The 20,417-nt window shown below is 51.6% G+C and overlaps 1 protein-coding gene across 1 annotated transcript; it reads right to left on the bottom strand.

The window, feature by feature from the left end:
* Positions 1-720: 720 nt before the first annotated feature.
* NLRP8 (NLR family pyrin domain containing 8) lies at positions 721-18,819 on the bottom strand. The gene is made up of 12 exons (XM_088830689.1): positions 18,794-18,819; positions 16,426-16,476; positions 16,063-16,319; positions 15,306-15,380; positions 13,215-14,814; positions 10,896-11,066; positions 10,376-10,543; positions 8,591-8,746; positions 6,736-6,906; positions 5,759-5,929; positions 2,206-2,376; positions 721-1,178 (listed from the first exon to the last, which is right to left on the bottom strand). The coding sequence occupies exons 1-12, from the start codon at positions 18,817-18,819 to the stop codon at positions 1,049-1,051; spliced, it is 3,147 nt and encodes a 1,048-aa protein (XP_088686815.1). The 3' UTR covers positions 721-1,048.
* Positions 18,820-20,417: the final 1,598 nt, after the last annotated feature.

The following is a 20,417-nucleotide window of genomic DNA, read 5'->3' on the forward strand; positions in this document are numbered from 1 at the left end:
GCATGTGGAATCTTAACGGACCAGGGATTGAACCCCTGTCTCCCGATAGGCAGGTGGGTTCTTCACCACTGAGCCACCTGGGAGGTCCCCCTTTCACCTTTTAAAGAGTTCCTTAAACATGAGGTAGTTTCCCCTTTCCATTGCTTGCTACATTATCTTCCTTGGATTTTTCTCCCCCCAAACTTTAAACTTTTTATTTTGTATGGAGTATAGCTGATTAGCAATGTTATGACAGTTTCAGGTGAACGGCAAAAGGACTCAGCCATATGTATACACGTATCCATTCTCCCCGAAACTCGCCTCCCATCCAGGCTGCCTTCCAGCATGAAGCAGAGCTCCCTGTGCTGCCAGTGGGCCCTCTGGGCTGTCCGTCTTGAATACAGCGGTGTGTGCATGGCAGTGTGCACACGTGTGTCTGTCTTGAATACAGCGCTGTGTGCATGGCAGTGTGCACACGTCCCTCCCCCACCCGCCCCCCGTTCTCTAAGCCTGTGAGTCTCTGTTTGGTAAATCAGTCATTCGTATCATCTCTCATCATTCCACACACAAGGGATGTCATTCGACATTTCTCCTCCTCTGCCTGACTTACTGCACTCAGTAGGGCGTGCTCTAGATTGGAACCCTCTTTCAAGGCAAGGTGTCTCCCTTCCTAACAGTTGGCTTGCAAGTCTAATTGTGAATAAACACTCGAAACATTTTCTAATTGCATCCATGCACAATTTTAATTCAATTCTTGCAACACCGCAGCAGGTGAGTCTGTGACAATGTTAACAGGACATATTCAAAGACATCCAGAAGCCAGGAGTAGATGTGAGCTGGAACGTTCCTTACCATGGTGACCCCAATTCCGTGACTAATCTCTGCTGGACACACGACCTTCAGTATCTCCCAGGGGGCTGTTTGCAGGTCATGCTCCACAGCATCTCCCGGAATGAACTGCGCCATCCCAGACTCAGAATGGCCCACAGACAAGGCAACCAATTCCCAATTTTCATCAGGAAAAAACCACAACTATATCCGGGGCTGGGAGCGGGGTGGGGTCACGAGATCAAACCATCCCTGCGGCCTGATCACAGAACTCATCTTTCCAGTCCTGAACCATCTTCAGGACGTCCTTGTTCACCACTGGGCCCTCGAGTCTTCTCATTGTGTCCACTCCATCGCTCTGTTTCTTCTTCCTGTGAAAGATAAGGATTAGTGTATGCTTTTTTTTTTTTTGCAGTCCTGGAAAAATACATAAACCATCTAGAATAGAACTTTGCCACCCAGGAGATGGATAAATGGAATACTGCCTGTCAGATCAGTAACCAAAAGATGTCACAGTCATCAGTGGTGGCAGGTACAGCCAAAGCTGAGCTGGTGAACCCTGAGGGAACTCAGGAAGGGAGGAACAGCTGCCATCCCGCAGCCATCAGACTGCAGCCACTCCCCACGGTGAGCCCTGAGGAAACTCAGGACGTGAAAACACAGGATTGTGGCCCCAGAGAGCTGAGGTGAACATCAAAGGAATGACTGCAGAGAGCTCAGAGTGTTCCAACTTCCCATGCACGTGCTAAGTCACGTCTGACTCTTTCTGAACCCATGGACTGTAGCCCATCAGGCTCCCCTGTCCATGGGATTCTCCAGGCACGAGTACTGGAGTGGGTTGCCGTGCCCTTCTCCAGGGGATTTTCTCTACCCAGGGATCAAACCCGGGTCTCCTGCATCGCAGGCGGATTCTTTACCACTGAGCCACCAGGGCTGACGAGGACATGCACACACTGTCATATTTAAAATAGGTAACTGGACTTTCCTGGTGGTGTCTAGCGGCCAGGACTCCGTGCTGCCAGTGCAGAGCCAGGTTCAGTTCCTGGTCAGGGGACTAGACCCCACATGCTGCAACTAAGACCCTGAGCAGCCATATGAATAAATATTCTAAAAACAAAATAGATAACCAACAGGAGCTACTGTAAGAAAAGTTAAATAAAAATTTTAGATTCAAAAAAAAAAAAAAGGGCAGACGGGAGTATCCAGGTCCACTCTCTCATCACAGACAAGCAGGAGTTGGGGTGTGGCAGCCCCATGAGAGAGCTGCAGACCCCCAGGAAAGGGGTGCAGGGTGTGGCCGCCTCCACCAGCAGCATCTGGGGCCCAGGGTCGCCCTCCCAATGAGGCACCTTCCCTCCCAGGGCTGTGGCTGCCACACCGGAAGTGGCAGGGACTTACAGGACCACCTCGGGGCGGAGCACCCTCTTCAGGGCGGCGTCCTGCAGGAGCTTGGCGCCCCGGAGCCCTACACGGTTTCCACTGAGGTCCAGATGCCGCAGGGTCTGGTTGTGGAGGAGCACAGAGGTCAGGGCCGGGCAGCAGCCGGAGGTGAATTGGCACTCATCCAGCCTGCGGGAGGGAAACAGAATGTGTTTGAGCGCCCGCGCCGGCAGGCGGAGCTGTTCACAGCCCGGAAGGCACACTGCGGCCGGAATACCTCATTTCCTTCTGACTAGTCTGATGCTTTCGAACTGTGGTGCTGGAGAAGACTCTTGAGAGTCCCTTGGGCAGAAAGGAGATCCAACCAGTCCATCCTAAAGCAAATCAGTCCTGAATACTCATTGGAAGGACTGATGCTGAAGCTCCAGTGCTTTGGCCACCTGATGCGGAGAGCCAACTCATTGGAAAAGACCCTGATGCTGGGAAAGATTGAAGGCGGGAGAAGAAGGGGACGACAGAGGGTGAGACGGTTGGATGGCATCACTGACTCAACGGGCATGAGTTTGAGCAAGCTCTGGGAGTGGGTGATGGACAGGGAGGCCTGGCGTGCTGCAGTCCATGGGGTTGCATGGAGTTGGACACAACTTAGCGACTCAACAACAGAAGTTTTATTTTCCCTTTTAAAAATTTTATATTGGAGCATAGCTGGTTGACAATGCTGTGTTAGTTGTAGGTGTTCAGCAAAGAGTTTCCCTTGTTCATACATATGTATCTTTTCTTTAAAAAAATTTTTCCCATTTAGGTTATTATAGAGTATTGAACAGAGTTCTGTGCTACACAGTAGGTCCTTGCTGGTTATCTGTTTTATATATAGTAGCAGTTTTAAAAAATTAAACTACTGTATAGCACAGAGGACTCTGCTCCATGTTATGTTAGCCTGGTTAGAAGGGGAATTTTGGATAGAGTAGATACATGTATATATATGTTATGGCCAAGTTCCTTCACTGCTCACCTGAAACTATCAAACATTGTTAATCAGCTATGCTGCTGCTGCTAAGGCGCTTCAGTTGTGTCCGACTCTGTGCGACCCCATAGACGGCAGCCCACCAGGCTCCCCCATCCCTGGGATTCTCCAGGCAAGAACATTGGAGTGGGTTGTCATTTCCTTCTCCAATGCATGAAAGTGAAAAGTGAAAGTGAAGTCGCTCAGTCGTGTCCGACTCTCAGTGAGCACAGCCTACCACGCTCCTCCATCCATGGGATTTTCCAGGCAAGAGTACTGGAGTAGGGTGCCATTGCTTTCTCTGGTTAATTAGCTTTACCTTAATACAAAATAACAAAGTTAAAAATAGATTACTTATTAAAAATATAGTTGATTTACAATGTTGTGTTAATTTCTGCTGTACTGCAAGATGATTCAAATATACATATATACATATATATGTATATTTTTCACTTATGGTCATGTGGAAATGTGTTCCATACTTGCAAATATACTTCACTCAATCTAGGAGATAAATTAATATTTAAATCCCAAGACTAAATTTCTAGAGTAAAAGAATTGTGACCTCCGGTGAATTCCCTTCAAGTAGTTAATTCTCAACAAAAATGAAATAAATTATCAGGACTAATCCCAGGAATTAAAGATGTAACATAAAGTGATTTAAATGGTCTAGACGTAAGCGATGTCACTCACATGTGTAATATAAGAAATCACACAAGTGAGTAAAGGTGCCAAACAGGAGGAATCTCACGGATGCAGAGAGCAAACTGGTGTTAACAAGGGGGAGGCGGAAAAATGGGCAAATTGACTGCCTGAATTAAGAGGCACAGACTGTTAAGTATAAAGTCAGTAAGTCACAAGCGTGTCTTGTACAACATAGGGAATTGTAGTCATTATTTTATAATAATGGTTAATGTGGCAGACTCTGTAAAAGTACTGAATCACTATGCTGTGTGCCTGAAGCTAGTGTAATATGACAAGCAGCTATACTTCAATAAAAAATAAAAGCTCATATCAGAGTGAAGAAAAGACCTAGACTTAGAACCCAGATCACACCAACAGTGAACAGAAAATGCAGGTAGGAAAGAGGCAAAAAAAAAAAAAAAGTGTATATGCATAACTGAATCACTTCGCTGCATATCTGAAATTAACACAACATTGTTAATCAATTCCAACACAAAATTAAAAATAAAAAGGAACTCTAAAACAGTTTCAACCTTTGTTATTGGAGAAGAGATGTTTCCAAATCTTTTCTAATTATCTGGAGCAGCCATTATAACAATTAAAAATAGGATAGATCCTTTTAAGTCACTGACTAGTATGATGTTGGCATAGAAACCTTATAAGAGAAGAAAAAATTATATACAGAAAAAAGAGTCCCTAAGCATAAAGACTCTGATTCTGGGAGGGATTGGGGGTGGGAGGAGACGGGGACAACAGAGGATGAGATGGCTGGATGGCATCACCGACTCGATGGACATGAGTTTGGGTGAACTCCAGGAGTTGGTGATGGACAGGGAGGCCTGGCGTGCTGTGATTCACGGGGTCGCAAAGAGTCGGTCATGACTGAGCGACTGAACTGAACTGAAGCAAAAACATTGATTTCGGAAGACTCCATCTAAGACTAAGGTATTAGTCTAAAAGAAACACATTTTTCTTTATGTTTCACTGAATAGAAGAATTTTTCCTGGAATGATGGTTCTTAAACCCTAGCACTCCTGGGAATCATGGGAGGTGTTTGAGACACATACTGTGTGGGCCCAGGTGACCCAGCAACCCCATGTCTGCGTATGGACCCAAGAAATTGAAACGAGAATCTCAGATAGGGTGATCTGCACCTCACGTTCACAGCAGCACTGTTCACAACAGCCAAGATTCGGAGCATCTTGAGTCCATCGCCAGATGAGTGGATAAAGCAGGTGTGGTCTGTGCACACAGTGGAATACTACACAGCCACGAAGGAGGAGGTATGGCACAGATACACAGCAGCACACCTCGCGGCCACGAAGCAGAAGGAAACCCTGCCGTCTGTGATGACTTGGGTGGACCTCGAGGGCATAATGCTCAACAAGATAAACCAGACACACACAGGCAGATGATGCAAGAATTTGCCTTTCTAACAACTTCCCAGACAAAAGCATTCATAGTCTGAGCCACTTCCCACGTGGCTCAGTGATTAAAACAATCCACCTGCCAAGGCAGGAGGGATAGGTTTGACCCCTGGGTCAGGAAGATCCCTGGGAAGAGGAAATGGCAACCCACCCCAGTGTCCTTGCTGGAAAATCTCATGCACAGAGGAACCTGGCAGGCTACAGTCCATGGGGTCACACAGTCAGACACGACTGAGCGACCACACACACACATACACAGCCCACAGGGCCAGAGTCAGACACGACCGACTGATTGAACAGCATTTGAGGACTACACTCTGAGAACCACTGCTCTGAAGCTTCTAAGTCCTCTACCCAAATGGATGGCAAATCCCAGCGATGCAAACAATGTCCCCACATTCTACTCTGAGAAGTTTACAGACCTCGGGTCCCAAAGGAAGCAACGGGGACAGCTTACTCGAGAACCTGGAGGCCAGAGGCAGGGTTCAACAGGGGCTGACACAGAAGGACCACGCCATTGTCCCTCAGGCTGTTACAGCCAAGGTCCAGACTTCTCAGGTTTTTATTTTTATCAAGAGCAGATGCTATATCTTGACAGCACTCGGAGGTCAGGGCGCAATTCCTCAGCCTGCAAAGAAACACCAACCAAAGCGCCTTTAAGCTTCTTTTCTGCCTTTTGTATTTTTTTTTTTTTTTTTTGTAGAACAGCTTTACCTAAATATAATAATTGATGCTTTTGAACTGTGGTGCTGGAGAAGACTCTTGAGGGTCCCTTGGACAGCAAGATCAAACCAGTCAATCCTAAAGGAAGTCACCCTGAATATTCATTGGTGATGCTGAAGCCCTAAGGCTTCACCCACCTGATGTGAAGAGAAGACTCATTGTAAAAGACCCTGATGCTGGGAACGACTGAGGGCGGGAGACGGGGGCGGCAGAGGATGAGGTGGTTGGATGCCATCATTGACTCAATGGACATGGGTTTGAGCAAGCTCTGGGAGACAGTGAAGGACAGGGAAGCAGTCAATGGGGTTGCAAAGAGTCAGACACGACTGAAGTGACTTAGCACACACGCACAGCATTGCTGAGAGGAATTTAGCACAATTGGGTGTTGGAACTGCCTCAAGCTAATAGCTCCGGCAGTGATGACAAGACATCAGCATCTCTGACATCTCACAAAGCCGTGCTTCTGTGATTCCCCGCCGGGTCGCCCGGCACGCAGTCTGAGAACTCTGCCCTTAGCCAGTTTGCCCCTGAAACTGAAACCCCTGCCCTGCTCCTCTGTTACGCTTTCTTCCAGTGTACGCACGAAGCCGCGTGTGCAGTAGGCGCTTGATCAATCCGTGGCGTAAAGGAACATATGACACACGTGGCAGTCTCTCCGCACCGCCCTACTCCTCCCCAGGGAGTCCCAGAGAGCGGCGTCTAGGGACTTACACCAGCCTCTGCAGAGGAGACGGGAAGTGCCGTAAGACGTTCCAGAGCTGCTTCGCCCCGTCATCCCGCAAGGCGTTTTCTGCCAGGCTCAGGTGGGTCAGACTCCGGTTATTCACGAGAGAAAAGGCAAGACTTCCGCAGGAAAGTGGCGTGAGGTCACAATCCTCCAGCCTGTGGGTGAGACGCTCACAGTCAGGATGCAGTTTAATTCATGCCCTTGACCTGGTTTTTCCTGGTCTCCTGCTGAGACTCGACGATTTCCAATAGGGCTTCCTATCTAAAGGCAGACGTCTCCTCCCACTTCTGTGACCACCTCTTAGGGCTTCCCAGGTTTAAAGGAGAGGACTGTGGGTTGTGATGTGAGAAGGAATTGTGGATCAAGAAAACAGTTAAGAGAGGGAAGAAAGAGGTGAGAAAGCCACGAGCGGGGACTCTGAGAGTGAAGAGTTTCTGGAGGTGACGTGGGAAGAGACACCACCTCAGAAAGTCACAGGAAGATGGAAAGGTGCCCTGAAGACGCAAGGCAGGCCCTCGTGTTAGAGAGACTAAGATGCAGCGGCTTCCTTGGAGGTGGTTATGACCCTGCGCTTCCACTGCAGGGGCCATGGGTTTGATCCCAGGTGGGGGAACTAACCTCCCACATGCTGTGTAGCCAAAAAGCTGACCAAAAAAAAAAAAAAATAGCTAAAGTGGAGAGGATGGTTCTGAAAGTGTTTTCATCCATAGCGAGGGAGGGCAGATGGAAATAAGAAAAGTATTTCTGTTGGGACTTCTCTGGTGGTCCAGTAGCTAAGCCTGCACGTCCCCAGGGCAGGGGCTCAGGTTCAATCCCCAGTCAGAGACGTTGATCCCACATGCTGCAACTAAGGCTGGCTCAGCCAAATAAAATAAAAATTAAAAAATTAAACGTTAAAAAATAAAATGAAAGAAAGTATCTGATGTTGTCATGACTCGGTGTGGTGACAGCGGATCACTGGACTTACCATGGTGATCGTTCTGTGAGTTAGAAAGTGCCAAGTGCTGTGTCACACACGGGAAACTCAGGCATGGATGTGAGTCAGTGATACTTCAGTTAAAAAATAATCTAGTGCTTGAGTGACACAAAAATAGCAACATAGCATTTTCTGCTCAACAGAGGGGCCAAAGCTGCAACAGTAACAAGAGTCTGATGAGAATCTGGCCTGGGGGGATTTTCACATGCGCCCAGGTGGGACTGCAAACTGGTACGTGTGGTCTGGAAACCTGGTAATCCTGAAGGTGAGTGCTCTCCGTGACGTGGCAGCTCTACGCGCGCGTGTGTGTGTGAACAGCTCAGGCCTCAGCGGCAGATAAGGCAGACCCTTAAACTGTGGCACGTTCATACATGTTACCGTTCAGCACCACAGAGGAGCAGCCGGCAGAAACACAGCAGGCGCTGCGATGACGGCTAGCTGGGAAAAGCGCACACGGCCGCTGAGGCCGCTCGTGAGAGCCTGGGGGCCCGCAGACCCGCGCTCCGCGTCGGGGTCCCTGTGCGGCCCTGGGCGGGGTTCCGGGCCGGGGTCACGGTGAGGAGGGGAGATGGTGCGGGCGAGCTTCCAGGGCGAAGAGGGGGTGACGCTGTGTGGGGATCACTGTGCTTCTACCTCCCGGGACAGCAGGTGCAGACACGCGCCGGGGTAGGGCTCTGTCTGTCCGTCTCGCGTCTCCCTGCCTCCGTGTCTGTCTCCCTGTCTGTCTGTCTGTCTCAACCCTTCACTGTCCCCCCACAGCATCAGCAATCACAAGACTTCACTTTGTTCCGTGACACACTCTCCCCCGTTCTTCTCCATCTACCGAACGTCTGAGGCCCAGCGCGGCACCCAGTAAGACTCACGACAGCCTCTCCAGCTGGGGCGCCAACACGGGGGCACACTGCTCGCCCCTCTCCAGGGAGCCACATCTCAGTATCAGGGTCTTCAGGTGGATGTTCCTCTTGAGACTCCTGGTGAGGTCAGCCCCATTGGCGGGGTCGAATGGGCAACCTTCCAGCCTGCGGGAGTCACAGCGACAGCAGCCCTGAGCTCCCGGGGGGCATGGCACCCCCAGCCACCCGAGAGCATCTGCCTCAGCCCTCGTTCCTCCCCGAGAGCCGCTGAGGGGGCTTCCTTCCTCCCTGAGAGAACTGGCATCCATTCAGCATCTGAACTGCACATCACAAACGGAAAACGGGCTTCCCTGCTGGCTCAGCTGGTAAACAATCCGCCTGCAATGCGGGAGAGCTGGTCAATCCCTGGGTCGGGAAGATCCGCTGGGGAAGGGAAAGGCTACCCACTCCAGGATTCTGGCCTGGAGAATCCCATGGGCTGTGTAGTCCACAGGTCACAAAGGATCAGACATGACTGAGCGACTTTCACTGGCACAATAGCAAATAGCATGCACGTGGAGCCGAGACGAACTGGCGGGGCTAACCGTGGGGCTCTAATCCCAAGACAGGGGCTCCAGCTGCCCTTGAGTACACCTCCTTTCCACATTTATCCGCCAAAGCAACCTTCAGGCTGAAGACCCTGCGGACAGAGTCGGGGCTGCAGGCAGGGGGTGTGGAGGAAACGATGGTTAAAGGGCGCCAGCCCCCACTTATAAGGTGAGTGAACTCTGGAGATCTCTGGTCCAGTCTGCTGACGGTGGTTACACAATGGCCGTGTGCATGGACGTGGCTAACAGAGCTGATCTCGTGTTCAAACACGGCTTGTGAGCCGGCCGAGGGGTTAATTAGCCTGATGGTGGTGAGCGGTTCACAGTGTGTGCGTGTATGAGGCCATCATCTTAAAAAAGCAGCTGAGCGGACGGTCACAAATAAGAATGGAACACCGCCGTTTGCAGCAACAGAGACGGCCCCAGAGAGGATCACACCGCGTGAAGTGAGTCCAAGACAGACATTTTGGTGTCACGTATATGTGGAACCTGAAGCATGACACGAAGGGATTTGTTTACAGGAGAGAAACAGACTCGCAAACATAGGCGACAAAGTCACAGCTTCCAAAGGGAGAGGGGTGGGCGAGGGAGAAGTCAGGAGTCCGGGGTGAACGGGCGCGTGTCCAGAGCAGGTTACGTCCAGCACAGACCGCGCTCTTGAACAGCAGAAGCGAAGACAACGCTGTAAAGCAACTATAGTCCCGTTAAACAATAAAGCACATGAAGGGTTTCCTCGATAGCACAGGGGCCCATACGGCTTCCCAGGTTAAGGACCCGCCTGTGCAGGAGACGCCACTTCCATCCCTGGGTGGGGAAGATCCCGGAGGAGGGCCCGGCAACCCACTCCAGTGTTCTTGCCTGCAGAATCCCCACGGACAGAGGAGCCTGGTGGGCTACAGTCCCCGGGGTCACAGAGAGTTGGACGGGACTGAAGCGACTTAGCACAGCATGCAGCACAGGGAACTATCTTCAACATCTCACAGTAACCTATAACGGAACAGAATCTGAAACAAAGTCTGTAAGAACTGGATCACTCTGCCGCACCCCTGAAGCTAACACGATATTGTAAATCGACGGCACCGTGATGAAAGAAGCAAGCCGGGTGAGACGAGCAGCAGCTGTGCCACAGTGAGACGCCCGGCGGACTGCGCCTGCAACCAGCGCCCCGGGCACCGGCCGTCTCTCCCCACCGCGCCGCAGGCCTCACCTGACACAGTGCAGAAAGCACCGCGGGTGCTTCAGGGTGCTGCAGAGAGCAGCTACCACGTGGCGTCCCATCTCCGTGTCTTGTATTTCCAAATGTCTCAGGTACTGGTTTTCCAGCAAAACTCTGATGATGCCTTCATTCACCACGAGGGAGCCCACACGCCTGAAGCTGAAGAGGTAAGCGGTGTTGGTTATCACAGCGTCCCAGCAGCCCGGCAACCCTGAACACTCACTGGAAGGACGGATGCTGAAGCTGAAGCTCTAATACTTTGGCCACCTGATGCGAGGAGCTGACTCATTGGAAAGGAGCCTGATGCTGGGAAAGATCGAGGGCAGGAGGAGAAGGGGACGACAGAGGATGAGGTGGTTGGATGGCATCACCGACTCCATGGGCATGCGTTTGAGCAAGCTCTGGGAGTTGGTGAAGGACAGGGAGGCCTGGCGAGCCGCAGCCCATGGGGTCGCGGAGAGTCGGACACGACTGAGCGGCTGACACCAACGTCGGGATGACTGGCGCTCACATCAGTTTCCGGAGGTTGCAGTGTGGATGCCTCAGAGCTGTGGCAAGAATCTCCACGGTCTCCGTGTCCATCGCACTGTCTTTCACAGCCAGGACTTCCAAACTATCGTGTGTTCTAAACACAGAGCACAAGTCTTGCCACCAGAGAGAACTCCTGTCACTGCCTTCTGGTCTGTGTGGGAGTTAAAAAAAAAAAACAAAACAGAAAAAATGGCTCATCATTAGCGAGTAAGCTCGAGAAAACCTACCAGCCAACCCAGGACTTGCTTATGATCGTGGATCCCTTTGGTGCTTTCCTGAGATGCCCTCATTTAGACAGTGGCCCGGGGGACTTGCCTGGTGGTCCAGTGATTAAGAATCTGCTCGCAATGCAGGGGGCGTGGGTTCGATCCCTGTGGGAACTAAGATCCCACAGGCCTGCAGAGCAGCAAACCCCCGCGCTACAGCTACGGAGCCCAGGAGCCACAACTGGAGTCCACACTGCAAGGGGAGATCCCACACGGCACGAGAAAGGAGCCGCTGCCGCCACCCGGACCCCACGCGGCCAAGTGCATAACATCCTTAAAAAAGTAAATACAAAGTCGCCCAGCAGAACTTCCCTGTGATTTCTCATTCTATTCCAGGAAGATTCGTGGCCCCGCCTACAGTTTAACGTGGCTGAGGGAGGCAGAGAGCTGCTCTGTGATCAGTCAGCATTTATATGCGGGCAGGAATTAGGTCACAAGATAGAAACCATATTCTTACTGTGTGCTTATGAGATTGTCATTAAGGAGAAACGCCTTGAAGCAAGTCAGAGAAGGAGAAGTGTCACATGACACCCCTCGTATGTGGGATCTAGAGAGAAAGGATGCGAATGAACTCACTTATAAAACAGAAAGAGACTCAGACTTGGAGAACAAATTTATGGCTCAGTTCAGTCGCTCAGTTGTGGGACTCTTTGGGGACTTATGGTTAGCTGGGGGGATGGATGGGAGGAAGGGATGGTTAGGGAGTGTGGGATGGACATGCACACGCTGCTATTTAAAATGGAGAACCAACAAGGCCCTGCTGTAGACACAGGGAGCTCTGCTCGGTGTTATGTGGGAGCCTGGATGGGAGAGGGGTTTGGGGGAGAACGGACATGCGTATATGTAGGGCTGAGTCCCTTCCCTGTCCACCCGGAACTATCACAGCATTGGTAATCGGCTGTAGCCGCACCATAAAATAAAGTTTTAAAAAGGAAGAATAAGAACTCTATAGAGGAACAGAGTAAGGGGAAAGTATTATTATTGTCACTAGGGCATGGGGAGCACAGAATCTGAACTCTCTCCCAAGAGCAGCGTGTTTGGTGGTTCAGCTCTGGTTTTTGCCTTCACTCTTCCCCATCACAGAAGCCCCACAGGACAGCACGTGCCTAGAGACTAAAAACATTACAGTATACAGAATGGGGGGGTGACAGATGGGAGGGAGCCCCCATGCGTGGGGGGAGGGCACACAGCATAGCAGGAAGGAAGGTGAACTGTGCATCTTGCTCTTTTGTTCCAGGATTTTCTCGGTTTTTGTGGAGATCAGCAACCCCAGGAATACTGTCTGTCCTGTTATTTTTCTCCCTAGCTTAGGAGTTACTTTCTCTTCCATTTTACGCCTTTCCACCGGCGGTTTGGGGCTTCCCTGGTGGGTCAGCTGTGAAGAACCCGCCTTCCAGTGTAGGAGATGCAAGAGACATGGGTTCAATCCCTGGGTCGGGAAGACCCCTTGGAGAAGGAAGCGGCGACCCCCTCCAGTGTTCTCACGTGGAGAATCCCATGGACAGAGGAGCCTGGCGGGCTACAGTCTGTGGGGTCACAAAGAGTCAGACACAACTTAGCAACTAAACAACAAAAGGAAGTTTAGAACGTCACACACTCTTGGACACGTTGGTCAGTGAAACTGTACCAAACGTTCACGACAACCCTCGGCTGAGACATAAACACTTGTTTCCTGCTTGTGTTTTCAACGAAGCCATATCGTTTCAAGCAGAATCACTCAGAATATGACTAAACACGTGCTCTGCAGAACACTGAACCCAGCACTTCCTTAGCTGCTGAGAGAGAAAAAGAATATACGGAGTTTCTCTAGTTCACTGATGGTCTCTGGGGTTGAGATAATGAAGTCAACATTGAGCTCACCACTACCAATTCTTTTTGTCGTTGTTAAACCGGAACGGCCTGTTTATAAGACAAACTCCCATGCGCAAGGGATCCACTCACGACAGGCGGTCACCCTTGATGCCCAGGAGATGCTAGACAAGGTTCCCCGGCAGGACCTCAAATCCCACCGAAGGCGAGATTCAAGCACTCACCGGGGGGAAGGAAGAGGGCCTGGAGAGAGGCTGGTCGCTTTGGCGACGGCCCAGGTGACAGTCAGTTCCAACTCCTGCAGACGTCGGCAGAACTTGAGGCAGAAAGCGGAGACCTGCAGGTCTCTGATCTTGCTGATGACCAGCAGAGCCTTACGATAGTTGTGGAGGATCTGACCCACAAAGACCTCCTCCCGGATCTCGTGCAGACAGTAGAACAGCTGGGGGAGCCCGTGGTGTGGGGTTGGGGGGTCACCATTGGGCGGCATGGTGGCGATCTTCAGCAGTTTCCTCTTGTTCCCCAGGGACACCTTGCACCCAAACAGCTGTTCCACAGCAAGGGCGCACGTGTCATTCAACAGGCCAAACAGGAAGAGCGCCATCCCGGCCAGGTGGTTTTTCCTTCTCCCGGGATGGGCGAGCAGCTGTAAGACGCGGAAGCGGTCCAACGCGTGGAAATTCCTGAGCCTCTGCGGGAAGCAGAGGACGAAGAGCAGGGCGGCGAAGAACTCCTGGAAACTCGGGTGGGCGAAGGCGACGAGGTCCCTGCTGGCCACCACCCTCCGGAGGACCCTCGCCCCGAGAAACACCTCAACGTCCCTTTCATCCAGTCTTGCCAGGCGGAGGTCCGTCTCGCTGAACGCCCACTGGTTCTTCCACATGCCCTCCACAGCCAAGGAGCACAGGCGTTTCAGCTGCTCCTGGTGGGCCTCGCCGATGACGTGCCTTGCCCTGCTTGGCAACAGGCTTGAGAGGTAGTGGGCGAACACGGCCGTGGCGTTGGGGAATGCCCGCGGCAGGCTGCTTCCTCTCTCCATCTGCCGTTTCAGACAGGAGCAGACCAGCCAGCAGGTGGCAGGGACCCGGCACATGGAGAAGAGGACCGCGTTGCCCGTGGCGAAACACAAGGCCGTGTCGGCATCGCGCCTGTTTTTGAAGTATGACCTGAAATACCTGGATCTCTCAGGTGCGCTGAAGCCCGTCAGGGTGATCAGAGAGGGGCCTTTCAGAAAGGGGCTCACGGTCTTCCACAGGCTGAACCTCAGGAAGACGACGATCGTGGCGTCAGGAAGCATCCTTTTGCTCAACAGACTGGTCAGGAGGATGGACCCAGGCATTTTCTGGCTCCAGTCTTCACTCAAGTCCTCTGGTCTGTCTATGAGGGTCAAGGTGAGTTCCTCGAAGCCATCCAGCAGGAGGAGGAGGTGTTCCGGGTGGGAGAGGATCCTAGATGCCAGAGCCGGAGACCCGGACAACTTGCAGGCGATCAGCTCGGAAAAGCTCTGCTCCTCCGGCTGGTCCATCTCCTGGCAGTGGAGGTAGAAAGCGAACCAGCCCTTGTGGGCATAGAACTTGTTCTCCGCCCACTGCAGCATCACTTTTTTGGCCACGGTGGTTTTCCCGACGCCGGCATCTCCCTGAAGGACCACGGTCTTGGGCTGTCTTCCTTGGGGTTTTCTGGGCAGGAGAAGGCACTGCAGGAGTGTGTCTTCTCTGCAGGGCTCTTGGTAAAAGAAGTCCACGTTGTTCCCAGGCCAAGATGTCCTGTCCCACAGGGTTGAGTGCTCACTCATCACACGCGCCTTGTACTCCCGAATCTTATCTGCAGGGACGAGACGGGGAGACACAGGGTCCAGCCTCAGCTGTTTGTGAGGACTGACCGATCAACCGGATAAGGCGCCTCCATGTCTACCGCCGGCTCTAGGACACAGGCGCACCGATCAAGCACTTGTGCTGCAAGCCCTGGGGTCCAGAAGCTAAGGCTCCCCGCTCCCAGCGCAGGGAGCGCGAGTTCTGTTCCTGATCAGGGAACTAGACCCTACGTGTGGCAACTAAGACCCGGCACAGCCACAAATAAATTAAAAAAATGAATATTAAAAAAAAAAAGACTGAATCCATCCGAATGAGAGCGAGGAGGACGGTGGCCGGACTTCCTCCTGAGATGAGTCCACAACCGCTCCTTCATCTGAAGCTCTGGTTCACAGAGGGGACACTGGGCGTGGCAGTTTGCAGCCCGCCCGCCTCAGGAAGCCAGCATCTCATCCCAACCCAACGCCTCTCATCCGCTGGGGTCTGCACAGGGCCAGCATGTACCCGACTCATCTTCTTCCAAAGTCAGCTCCCTCTTTCCCAGGTTCAAGGTCTCCGGTTCCAAGTTAGGTAAAATTTCTGGAACAGACCAACAAAACAAAGAGGAGGCTGTCTCATAGGCATGGCAAGATGCACAGATGACAGAGCCACCCAGAGACAACAGGGCCTTCAAGGAGAGTGGCGGCCAGGCCATTCACAAGTCTCATCTCACCTTCTTAGTGCGCGGAGAGGAAAATACCTGGCCTCCATCACCATGCTGGGAGGTGAGGATAGCGCGGTGGTGGGCGGTGCCGGGGAGCGTGCTTGTGTGTGCAATCAGTCACTGAGTCGTAATGTAAAGCCAAGGTCAAAAGGGTGGGGGGGGAGGAAAGTTCTAGAATAAAAGTGTTCTAAAAGCTGTAATGTGTGCGTGCTAAGTCACTTCAGTCGTGTCTGACTCTCTGCCACCCCGTGGACTGTAGCTCGCCAGACTCCTCTGTCCATGGGATTCTCCAGGCAGGAATACTGGAGCAGGTTGCCATTTCCTTCTCCAGGGGAGCTTCCTGATTGAACTCGTGTCTCCTGCATTGCAGGTGAGTTCTTTACCACCGAGCAGCCAGGGAAGTCCATACGTGTGTGTGTGTATGTCTGTGTGTACACACACACACGTATACACTCCACTGCTTGCCCTTGTTCAGGTGGCCCACAGGAGCGGCTGGGAAAGCACTGAGTCCTCCAGCCCCCAAACCCGCCCCCTGCTCTGTTCTGGGTCCCCTCTCACCATTCAGCTCCCTCTGCATCTGAAGACACAGCTCTGTCTGGTTCATCTTGGCGAAGATGTCACGAGCCACCTCCCAGGCACGCCGTCCCGGGAAGTACTCGGTCAGCAGATGGACCACCTCCCCGCAGCGGGCTGACTTCAGCTGGTCCCAGGTGAGCGGGGTGTAGCCGGGTCCGGGGTTCTCCTCCACCAAAAGCTGCTTGAACCTCTGTAGCTGCTCCGCGCTTACAGAGAGCATGAAAAGCATGACTCCGTTTCTGAAGGGGAGGGTGGAGGAGGAGGAGGAGGACGCTGGCGAGGGAAGGGAGACACCGGAGGGGGACAGAGGGCAGGAGGAGGGGTCAGAGTTCAAGTTCACGTCACCCATGGTCACTCAGTGTCGGGAACCGCAGCACCAGCAGGGAGAGGGACCAGCTGGAAGAGAAAAGGCAGCCTGAAGAGACATGAAGTTATAGAACGTGAGCGCACCATCCTGGAGAGATTTATTTAGTCTAGACTTGATGGAGCCCGGCGGCTTCCCTGGTGGTCCAGACCTAAAGAACCCACCTGCAGTGCAGGAGACCTGCGTTCCATCCCTGGCAGGGAAGAGCCCCTGGAGGAGGAAATGGCAACCCACTCCAGTATCCTTGCCTGGAGAAACCCATGGACGGAGAAGCCCGGCGGGCCGCAGTCCACGGGGTCACGAAAGGGTGTGATATGACCGAGTGACTAACTCTGTAACCAGGGAGCCTGTCACGTGCTGGATTCTCTTTCCCTCCCTTCCTGGGAAATTCTCTGTCCGTGGAAAGCCCTGGGCTCAGCGTTTAGACTCAAATCCACTCTAGTGTTCATTCTCCTGCGCCTGTCTCCTCCCCTTTGATGGCGGGAATCCTATCGCAGGTGCTGGGCAGGGTCCTCAGAGAGACACACCCAGAGGCACATTTAAGACGGTGCCTGGTACAGCAAAGCGAGCAGTGACTCAGGGCTTCCTTCTATACCACGGTTATTCTAAAGACCCCCTGAGTTTATAAAAAGCACCTGAAATCAGCGTCTCCGTTTAGGAAGGTGAAACATTCAGCAGAAGGACGACGGTGAGACTTGTGTGAGATGGGAATATTTTAGCGCTGCTGAACTGTACAGTTAAATGCGGTTAATATAGTAGGTTTTATACTGAGTCACTTTTACCACAATAAAAAGAACAAGCCCACATAAAAAGGGTGGGGAGGGGAGGGAAGTTCTAGAATAAAAGTGTTTTAAACTCCAATACTTTGGCCACCTCATGCGAAGAGTTGACTCACTGGAAAAGACTCTGATGCTGGGAGGGACTGGGGGCGGGAGGAGACGGGGACGACAGAGGATGAGATGGCTGGATGGCATCACCGACTCGATGGACGTGAGTTTGAGTGAACTCCGGGAGTTGGTGATGGACAGGGAGGCCTGGCGTGCTGTGGTTCATGGGGTCGCGGAGAGTCGGACACGACTGAGCGACTGAACTGAACGGGTTCATGCTAAGTCATTTCCGTCGTGTCTGACTCTTTGAGACCCCGTGGACTGTAGCCTGCCAGGCTCCTCTGTCCATGGGATTCTCCAGGCAAGAGTACTGGGCTGAGTTGCCATTTCCTTCTCCAGGGCATCTTCCCAACCCAGGGATCGAACCTGTGTCTCTTACATCTCCTGAATTGGCAGGCAGGTTCTTTACACCAGTGCCACCTGGGAAGCCCAAACGCTGTAATAAACGGGTGCAATTTGTGCTCCTGGTTTAAATAAGACAGCTGTAAGAGATATTCTTAGGACAGCTGGGGAAATCTGAATATGGATTTGGAAATGTATGGTATTAAAGAATTAATGTAAATATTTTTTGAAGGTATGTGTGTTATTCCTATCTGCCTATCTTCTCCACAGCACATCCTTCTTCCATCGGCTTGCCCCGGGTTTACTGTGTGTAAAGAGCGGAATGTGGACGAAGAGAGAATGAAGTCTTTATCAGGAGGGGCTTGTGTCTCCGTCTCCTTATGCTCACCTCCTATTGCGTCTCTGGGTTTTTGGTTTTGTTTTTTTTTTTAAGAGTTTTGGATGTGGACCATTTTTAAAGTCTTTATTGAATTTGTTACCATAATGCTCTGCTCCATGTTTTGACTTTTTGGCCACAAGGCACGTGGGATCTTAGCCCCCTGACCAGGATGGACCCCGGCCCCTCCCACCCCCGCACCGGAAGGTGGGGTCTCAACGGCTGGACCGCCAGGGAAGCCCCTCTCTGAGTCACCTTTCCTTACGGCTCAGCGCTCACGCCCTCATCCAGGGACATCCCAGTCGCATCATGTGTGGGCGCTGACGCTCAGTCCTGTCTTTCCCCTTGCAGCTGTGGGTTTGGGTAACTGCAAGCTCCCTGGGGATAAGAGCCACCTTCACTCTTGATTCCGTTAATCTGCTATTGGAGCAAAAAGAAGCAGCCTAGGTTCAGAGAAAGGAAAGATCGTGAATATAACAACCTAACTTCACACCTCGAGAAACCAGAAAGAGAAGCGCAAACTAAGCCTCGCTGGGTCTGATCCAGGGACTGTGAGAAAGTGCTGCGGCGGACCAGGGCGTGGAAAAGAAAACAACCCACTCACCCTGAAGGGAGCTAGGCGTCCTGGCTCCTTCCTGTCGCAGACACCTTCCAAAGCAGAAAGAGAAGGCGCTGGGCCGGCCGCCGCCCACCTTTAAAAGCGCTGCCCGTTTCCCATTGGCTGCGGCCGGCGCGGCTCCTCACCTCGCAATCTGGAAAGCATTTAGCATCCTGGGTGGGAGGCCCTGGGCTGCCAGGCTTGTCCTCACGGGTGCTCCCAATTTGGGAAGGACCTGCGCCCCTGCCTCTTCGATTCAGAACAAGCAACTTTAGAAAATTACAGGTTTGGGGAGTTCCCCGGACTCATAGAGGGCAAAACGCCTGTCCTCAGCCCAAAGATGCTGCATCCGGCGGTAAACCTCTAGAGCCATTAATCGGATGGTCTACTTCCCATGACCATCACCCCTATTTGGAATGTAATTTCATTGAGCAAAAGGAAGGTTTTGGTCTCCCCAAAACAGACCCTCTCAGAGGGAGACCCACAGATAGAGCAGGTCAGAAAATCACACACACACACATCTTGCTCATAGCTTTTCCACAAAATCTGTTGGGTTTTCCAATATGTAATTAAGAATCTGCATATACAGCTTTACCTGTTCTTTTCCAGGCCTTACACCTTGCTCTAATTGACTTCCCATTGCTAAATTTGAAGCTAATTACAATTGCCGATTGCCTGGATCCTCAGCCTATTAAAGGCGGAAGGCGGGGCACATTGTGGGTTATTCTCCAATATCCTTTGGTATTGATTTCTAACATAATTCCACAGTGACAAGAGAACACACTTCGTATGCTTTCAAAAACCTTTAGACCATAAAATTTTTTCACCTTGTTTAGGTCCCTGGATATGTTCAATCCTAGAGGAAATCAACCCTGAATATTCATTGGAAGGACTAAAGCTGAAACTCCAATACTTTGGCCACATGATGCGAAGAGTTGACTCATCAGAAAAGACCCTGATGCTGGGAAAGATTGAAGGAGGGAGGAGAAGGGGACGACAGAGGATGAGATGGTTGGATGGCATCACCGACTCAATGGATATGAGTTTGAGTAAATTCCGGGAGATGGTGATAGACAGGGAGGCCTGCTGTGCTGTGGTTCATGGCGTCGCAAAGAATCGGACATGACCGAGCAACTGAACAACATGTTCCAGTGTCTCCTAGTGGATACTCCATGGGAACTTGAATAGAATTTATTCCCTGCTGTTGTGTGAAAACTGTATAAATCTTAATTGTTGAATTGGTTGAAGGTGCTTTTTAGATCTACAATATCCTTCTATGGACGTTCCCAGTGGCTCAGCGGTAAAGAATCTGTCTGCAATGCAAGAGTCGCAGGAGATGCAGCTTTGATCCCTGGGTCGGGAAGATCCCCTCGAGTAGGAAATGGCAACCACTCCAGTATTCTTGCCTGGAGAATCCCATGGACAGAGGAGCCTTTCGGGCTACAGTCCATAGGGTCGCAGAGTCAGATATGACTGAAGCAACTTGACATTACACACTCATATCCCTCTACGTCTGTCTGTTCATTCTATTGATTTCTGAGAGTTTAATATCGAAACTCCAACTAAAAGTCTCAATTTATCTACTTAAAAAATAATTGCAATAGATAGTGGAATTATTCGTAACTTTATTCTGTGTTTTCCAAGTCTCCTGTAAATGTGCTATCCTACTTTCATATTTAAAAATTTTTTTTTAAAAAGTAGGGGGGAAAGGTGGATGGTGGGGCAGACTGAGTGCATTTTCTCTCTGCTTTGGGAGATGCTCATGGGAGA

Source organism: Moschus berezovskii, chromosome 22 (genome assembly GCF_049115385.1).
Source record: "Moschus berezovskii isolate FMDL1 chromosome 22, NW_MosBer_1.0, whole genome shotgun sequence".
Taxonomy (NCBI): domain Eukaryota; kingdom Metazoa; phylum Chordata; class Mammalia; order Artiodactyla; family Moschidae; genus Moschus; species Moschus berezovskii.

Bases quoted from the DNA above. Each gene is read 5' to 3' on its own strand.
- NLRP8 (XM_088830689.1), bottom strand. From the start codon at position 18,819: ATGCTAAATGCTTTCCAGATTGCGAG. The intron at 16,320-16,425 runs GTGACGTGAACT...CCTCCCCTTCAG, and splicing joins CCGACACTGAGTGACCATGG to AAACGGAGTCATGCTTTTCA. The intron at 1,179-2,205 runs GTAAGTCCCTGC...TATCTTTCACAG, and splicing joins CTCCGCCCCGAGGTGGTCCT to GAAGAAGAAACAGAGCGATG.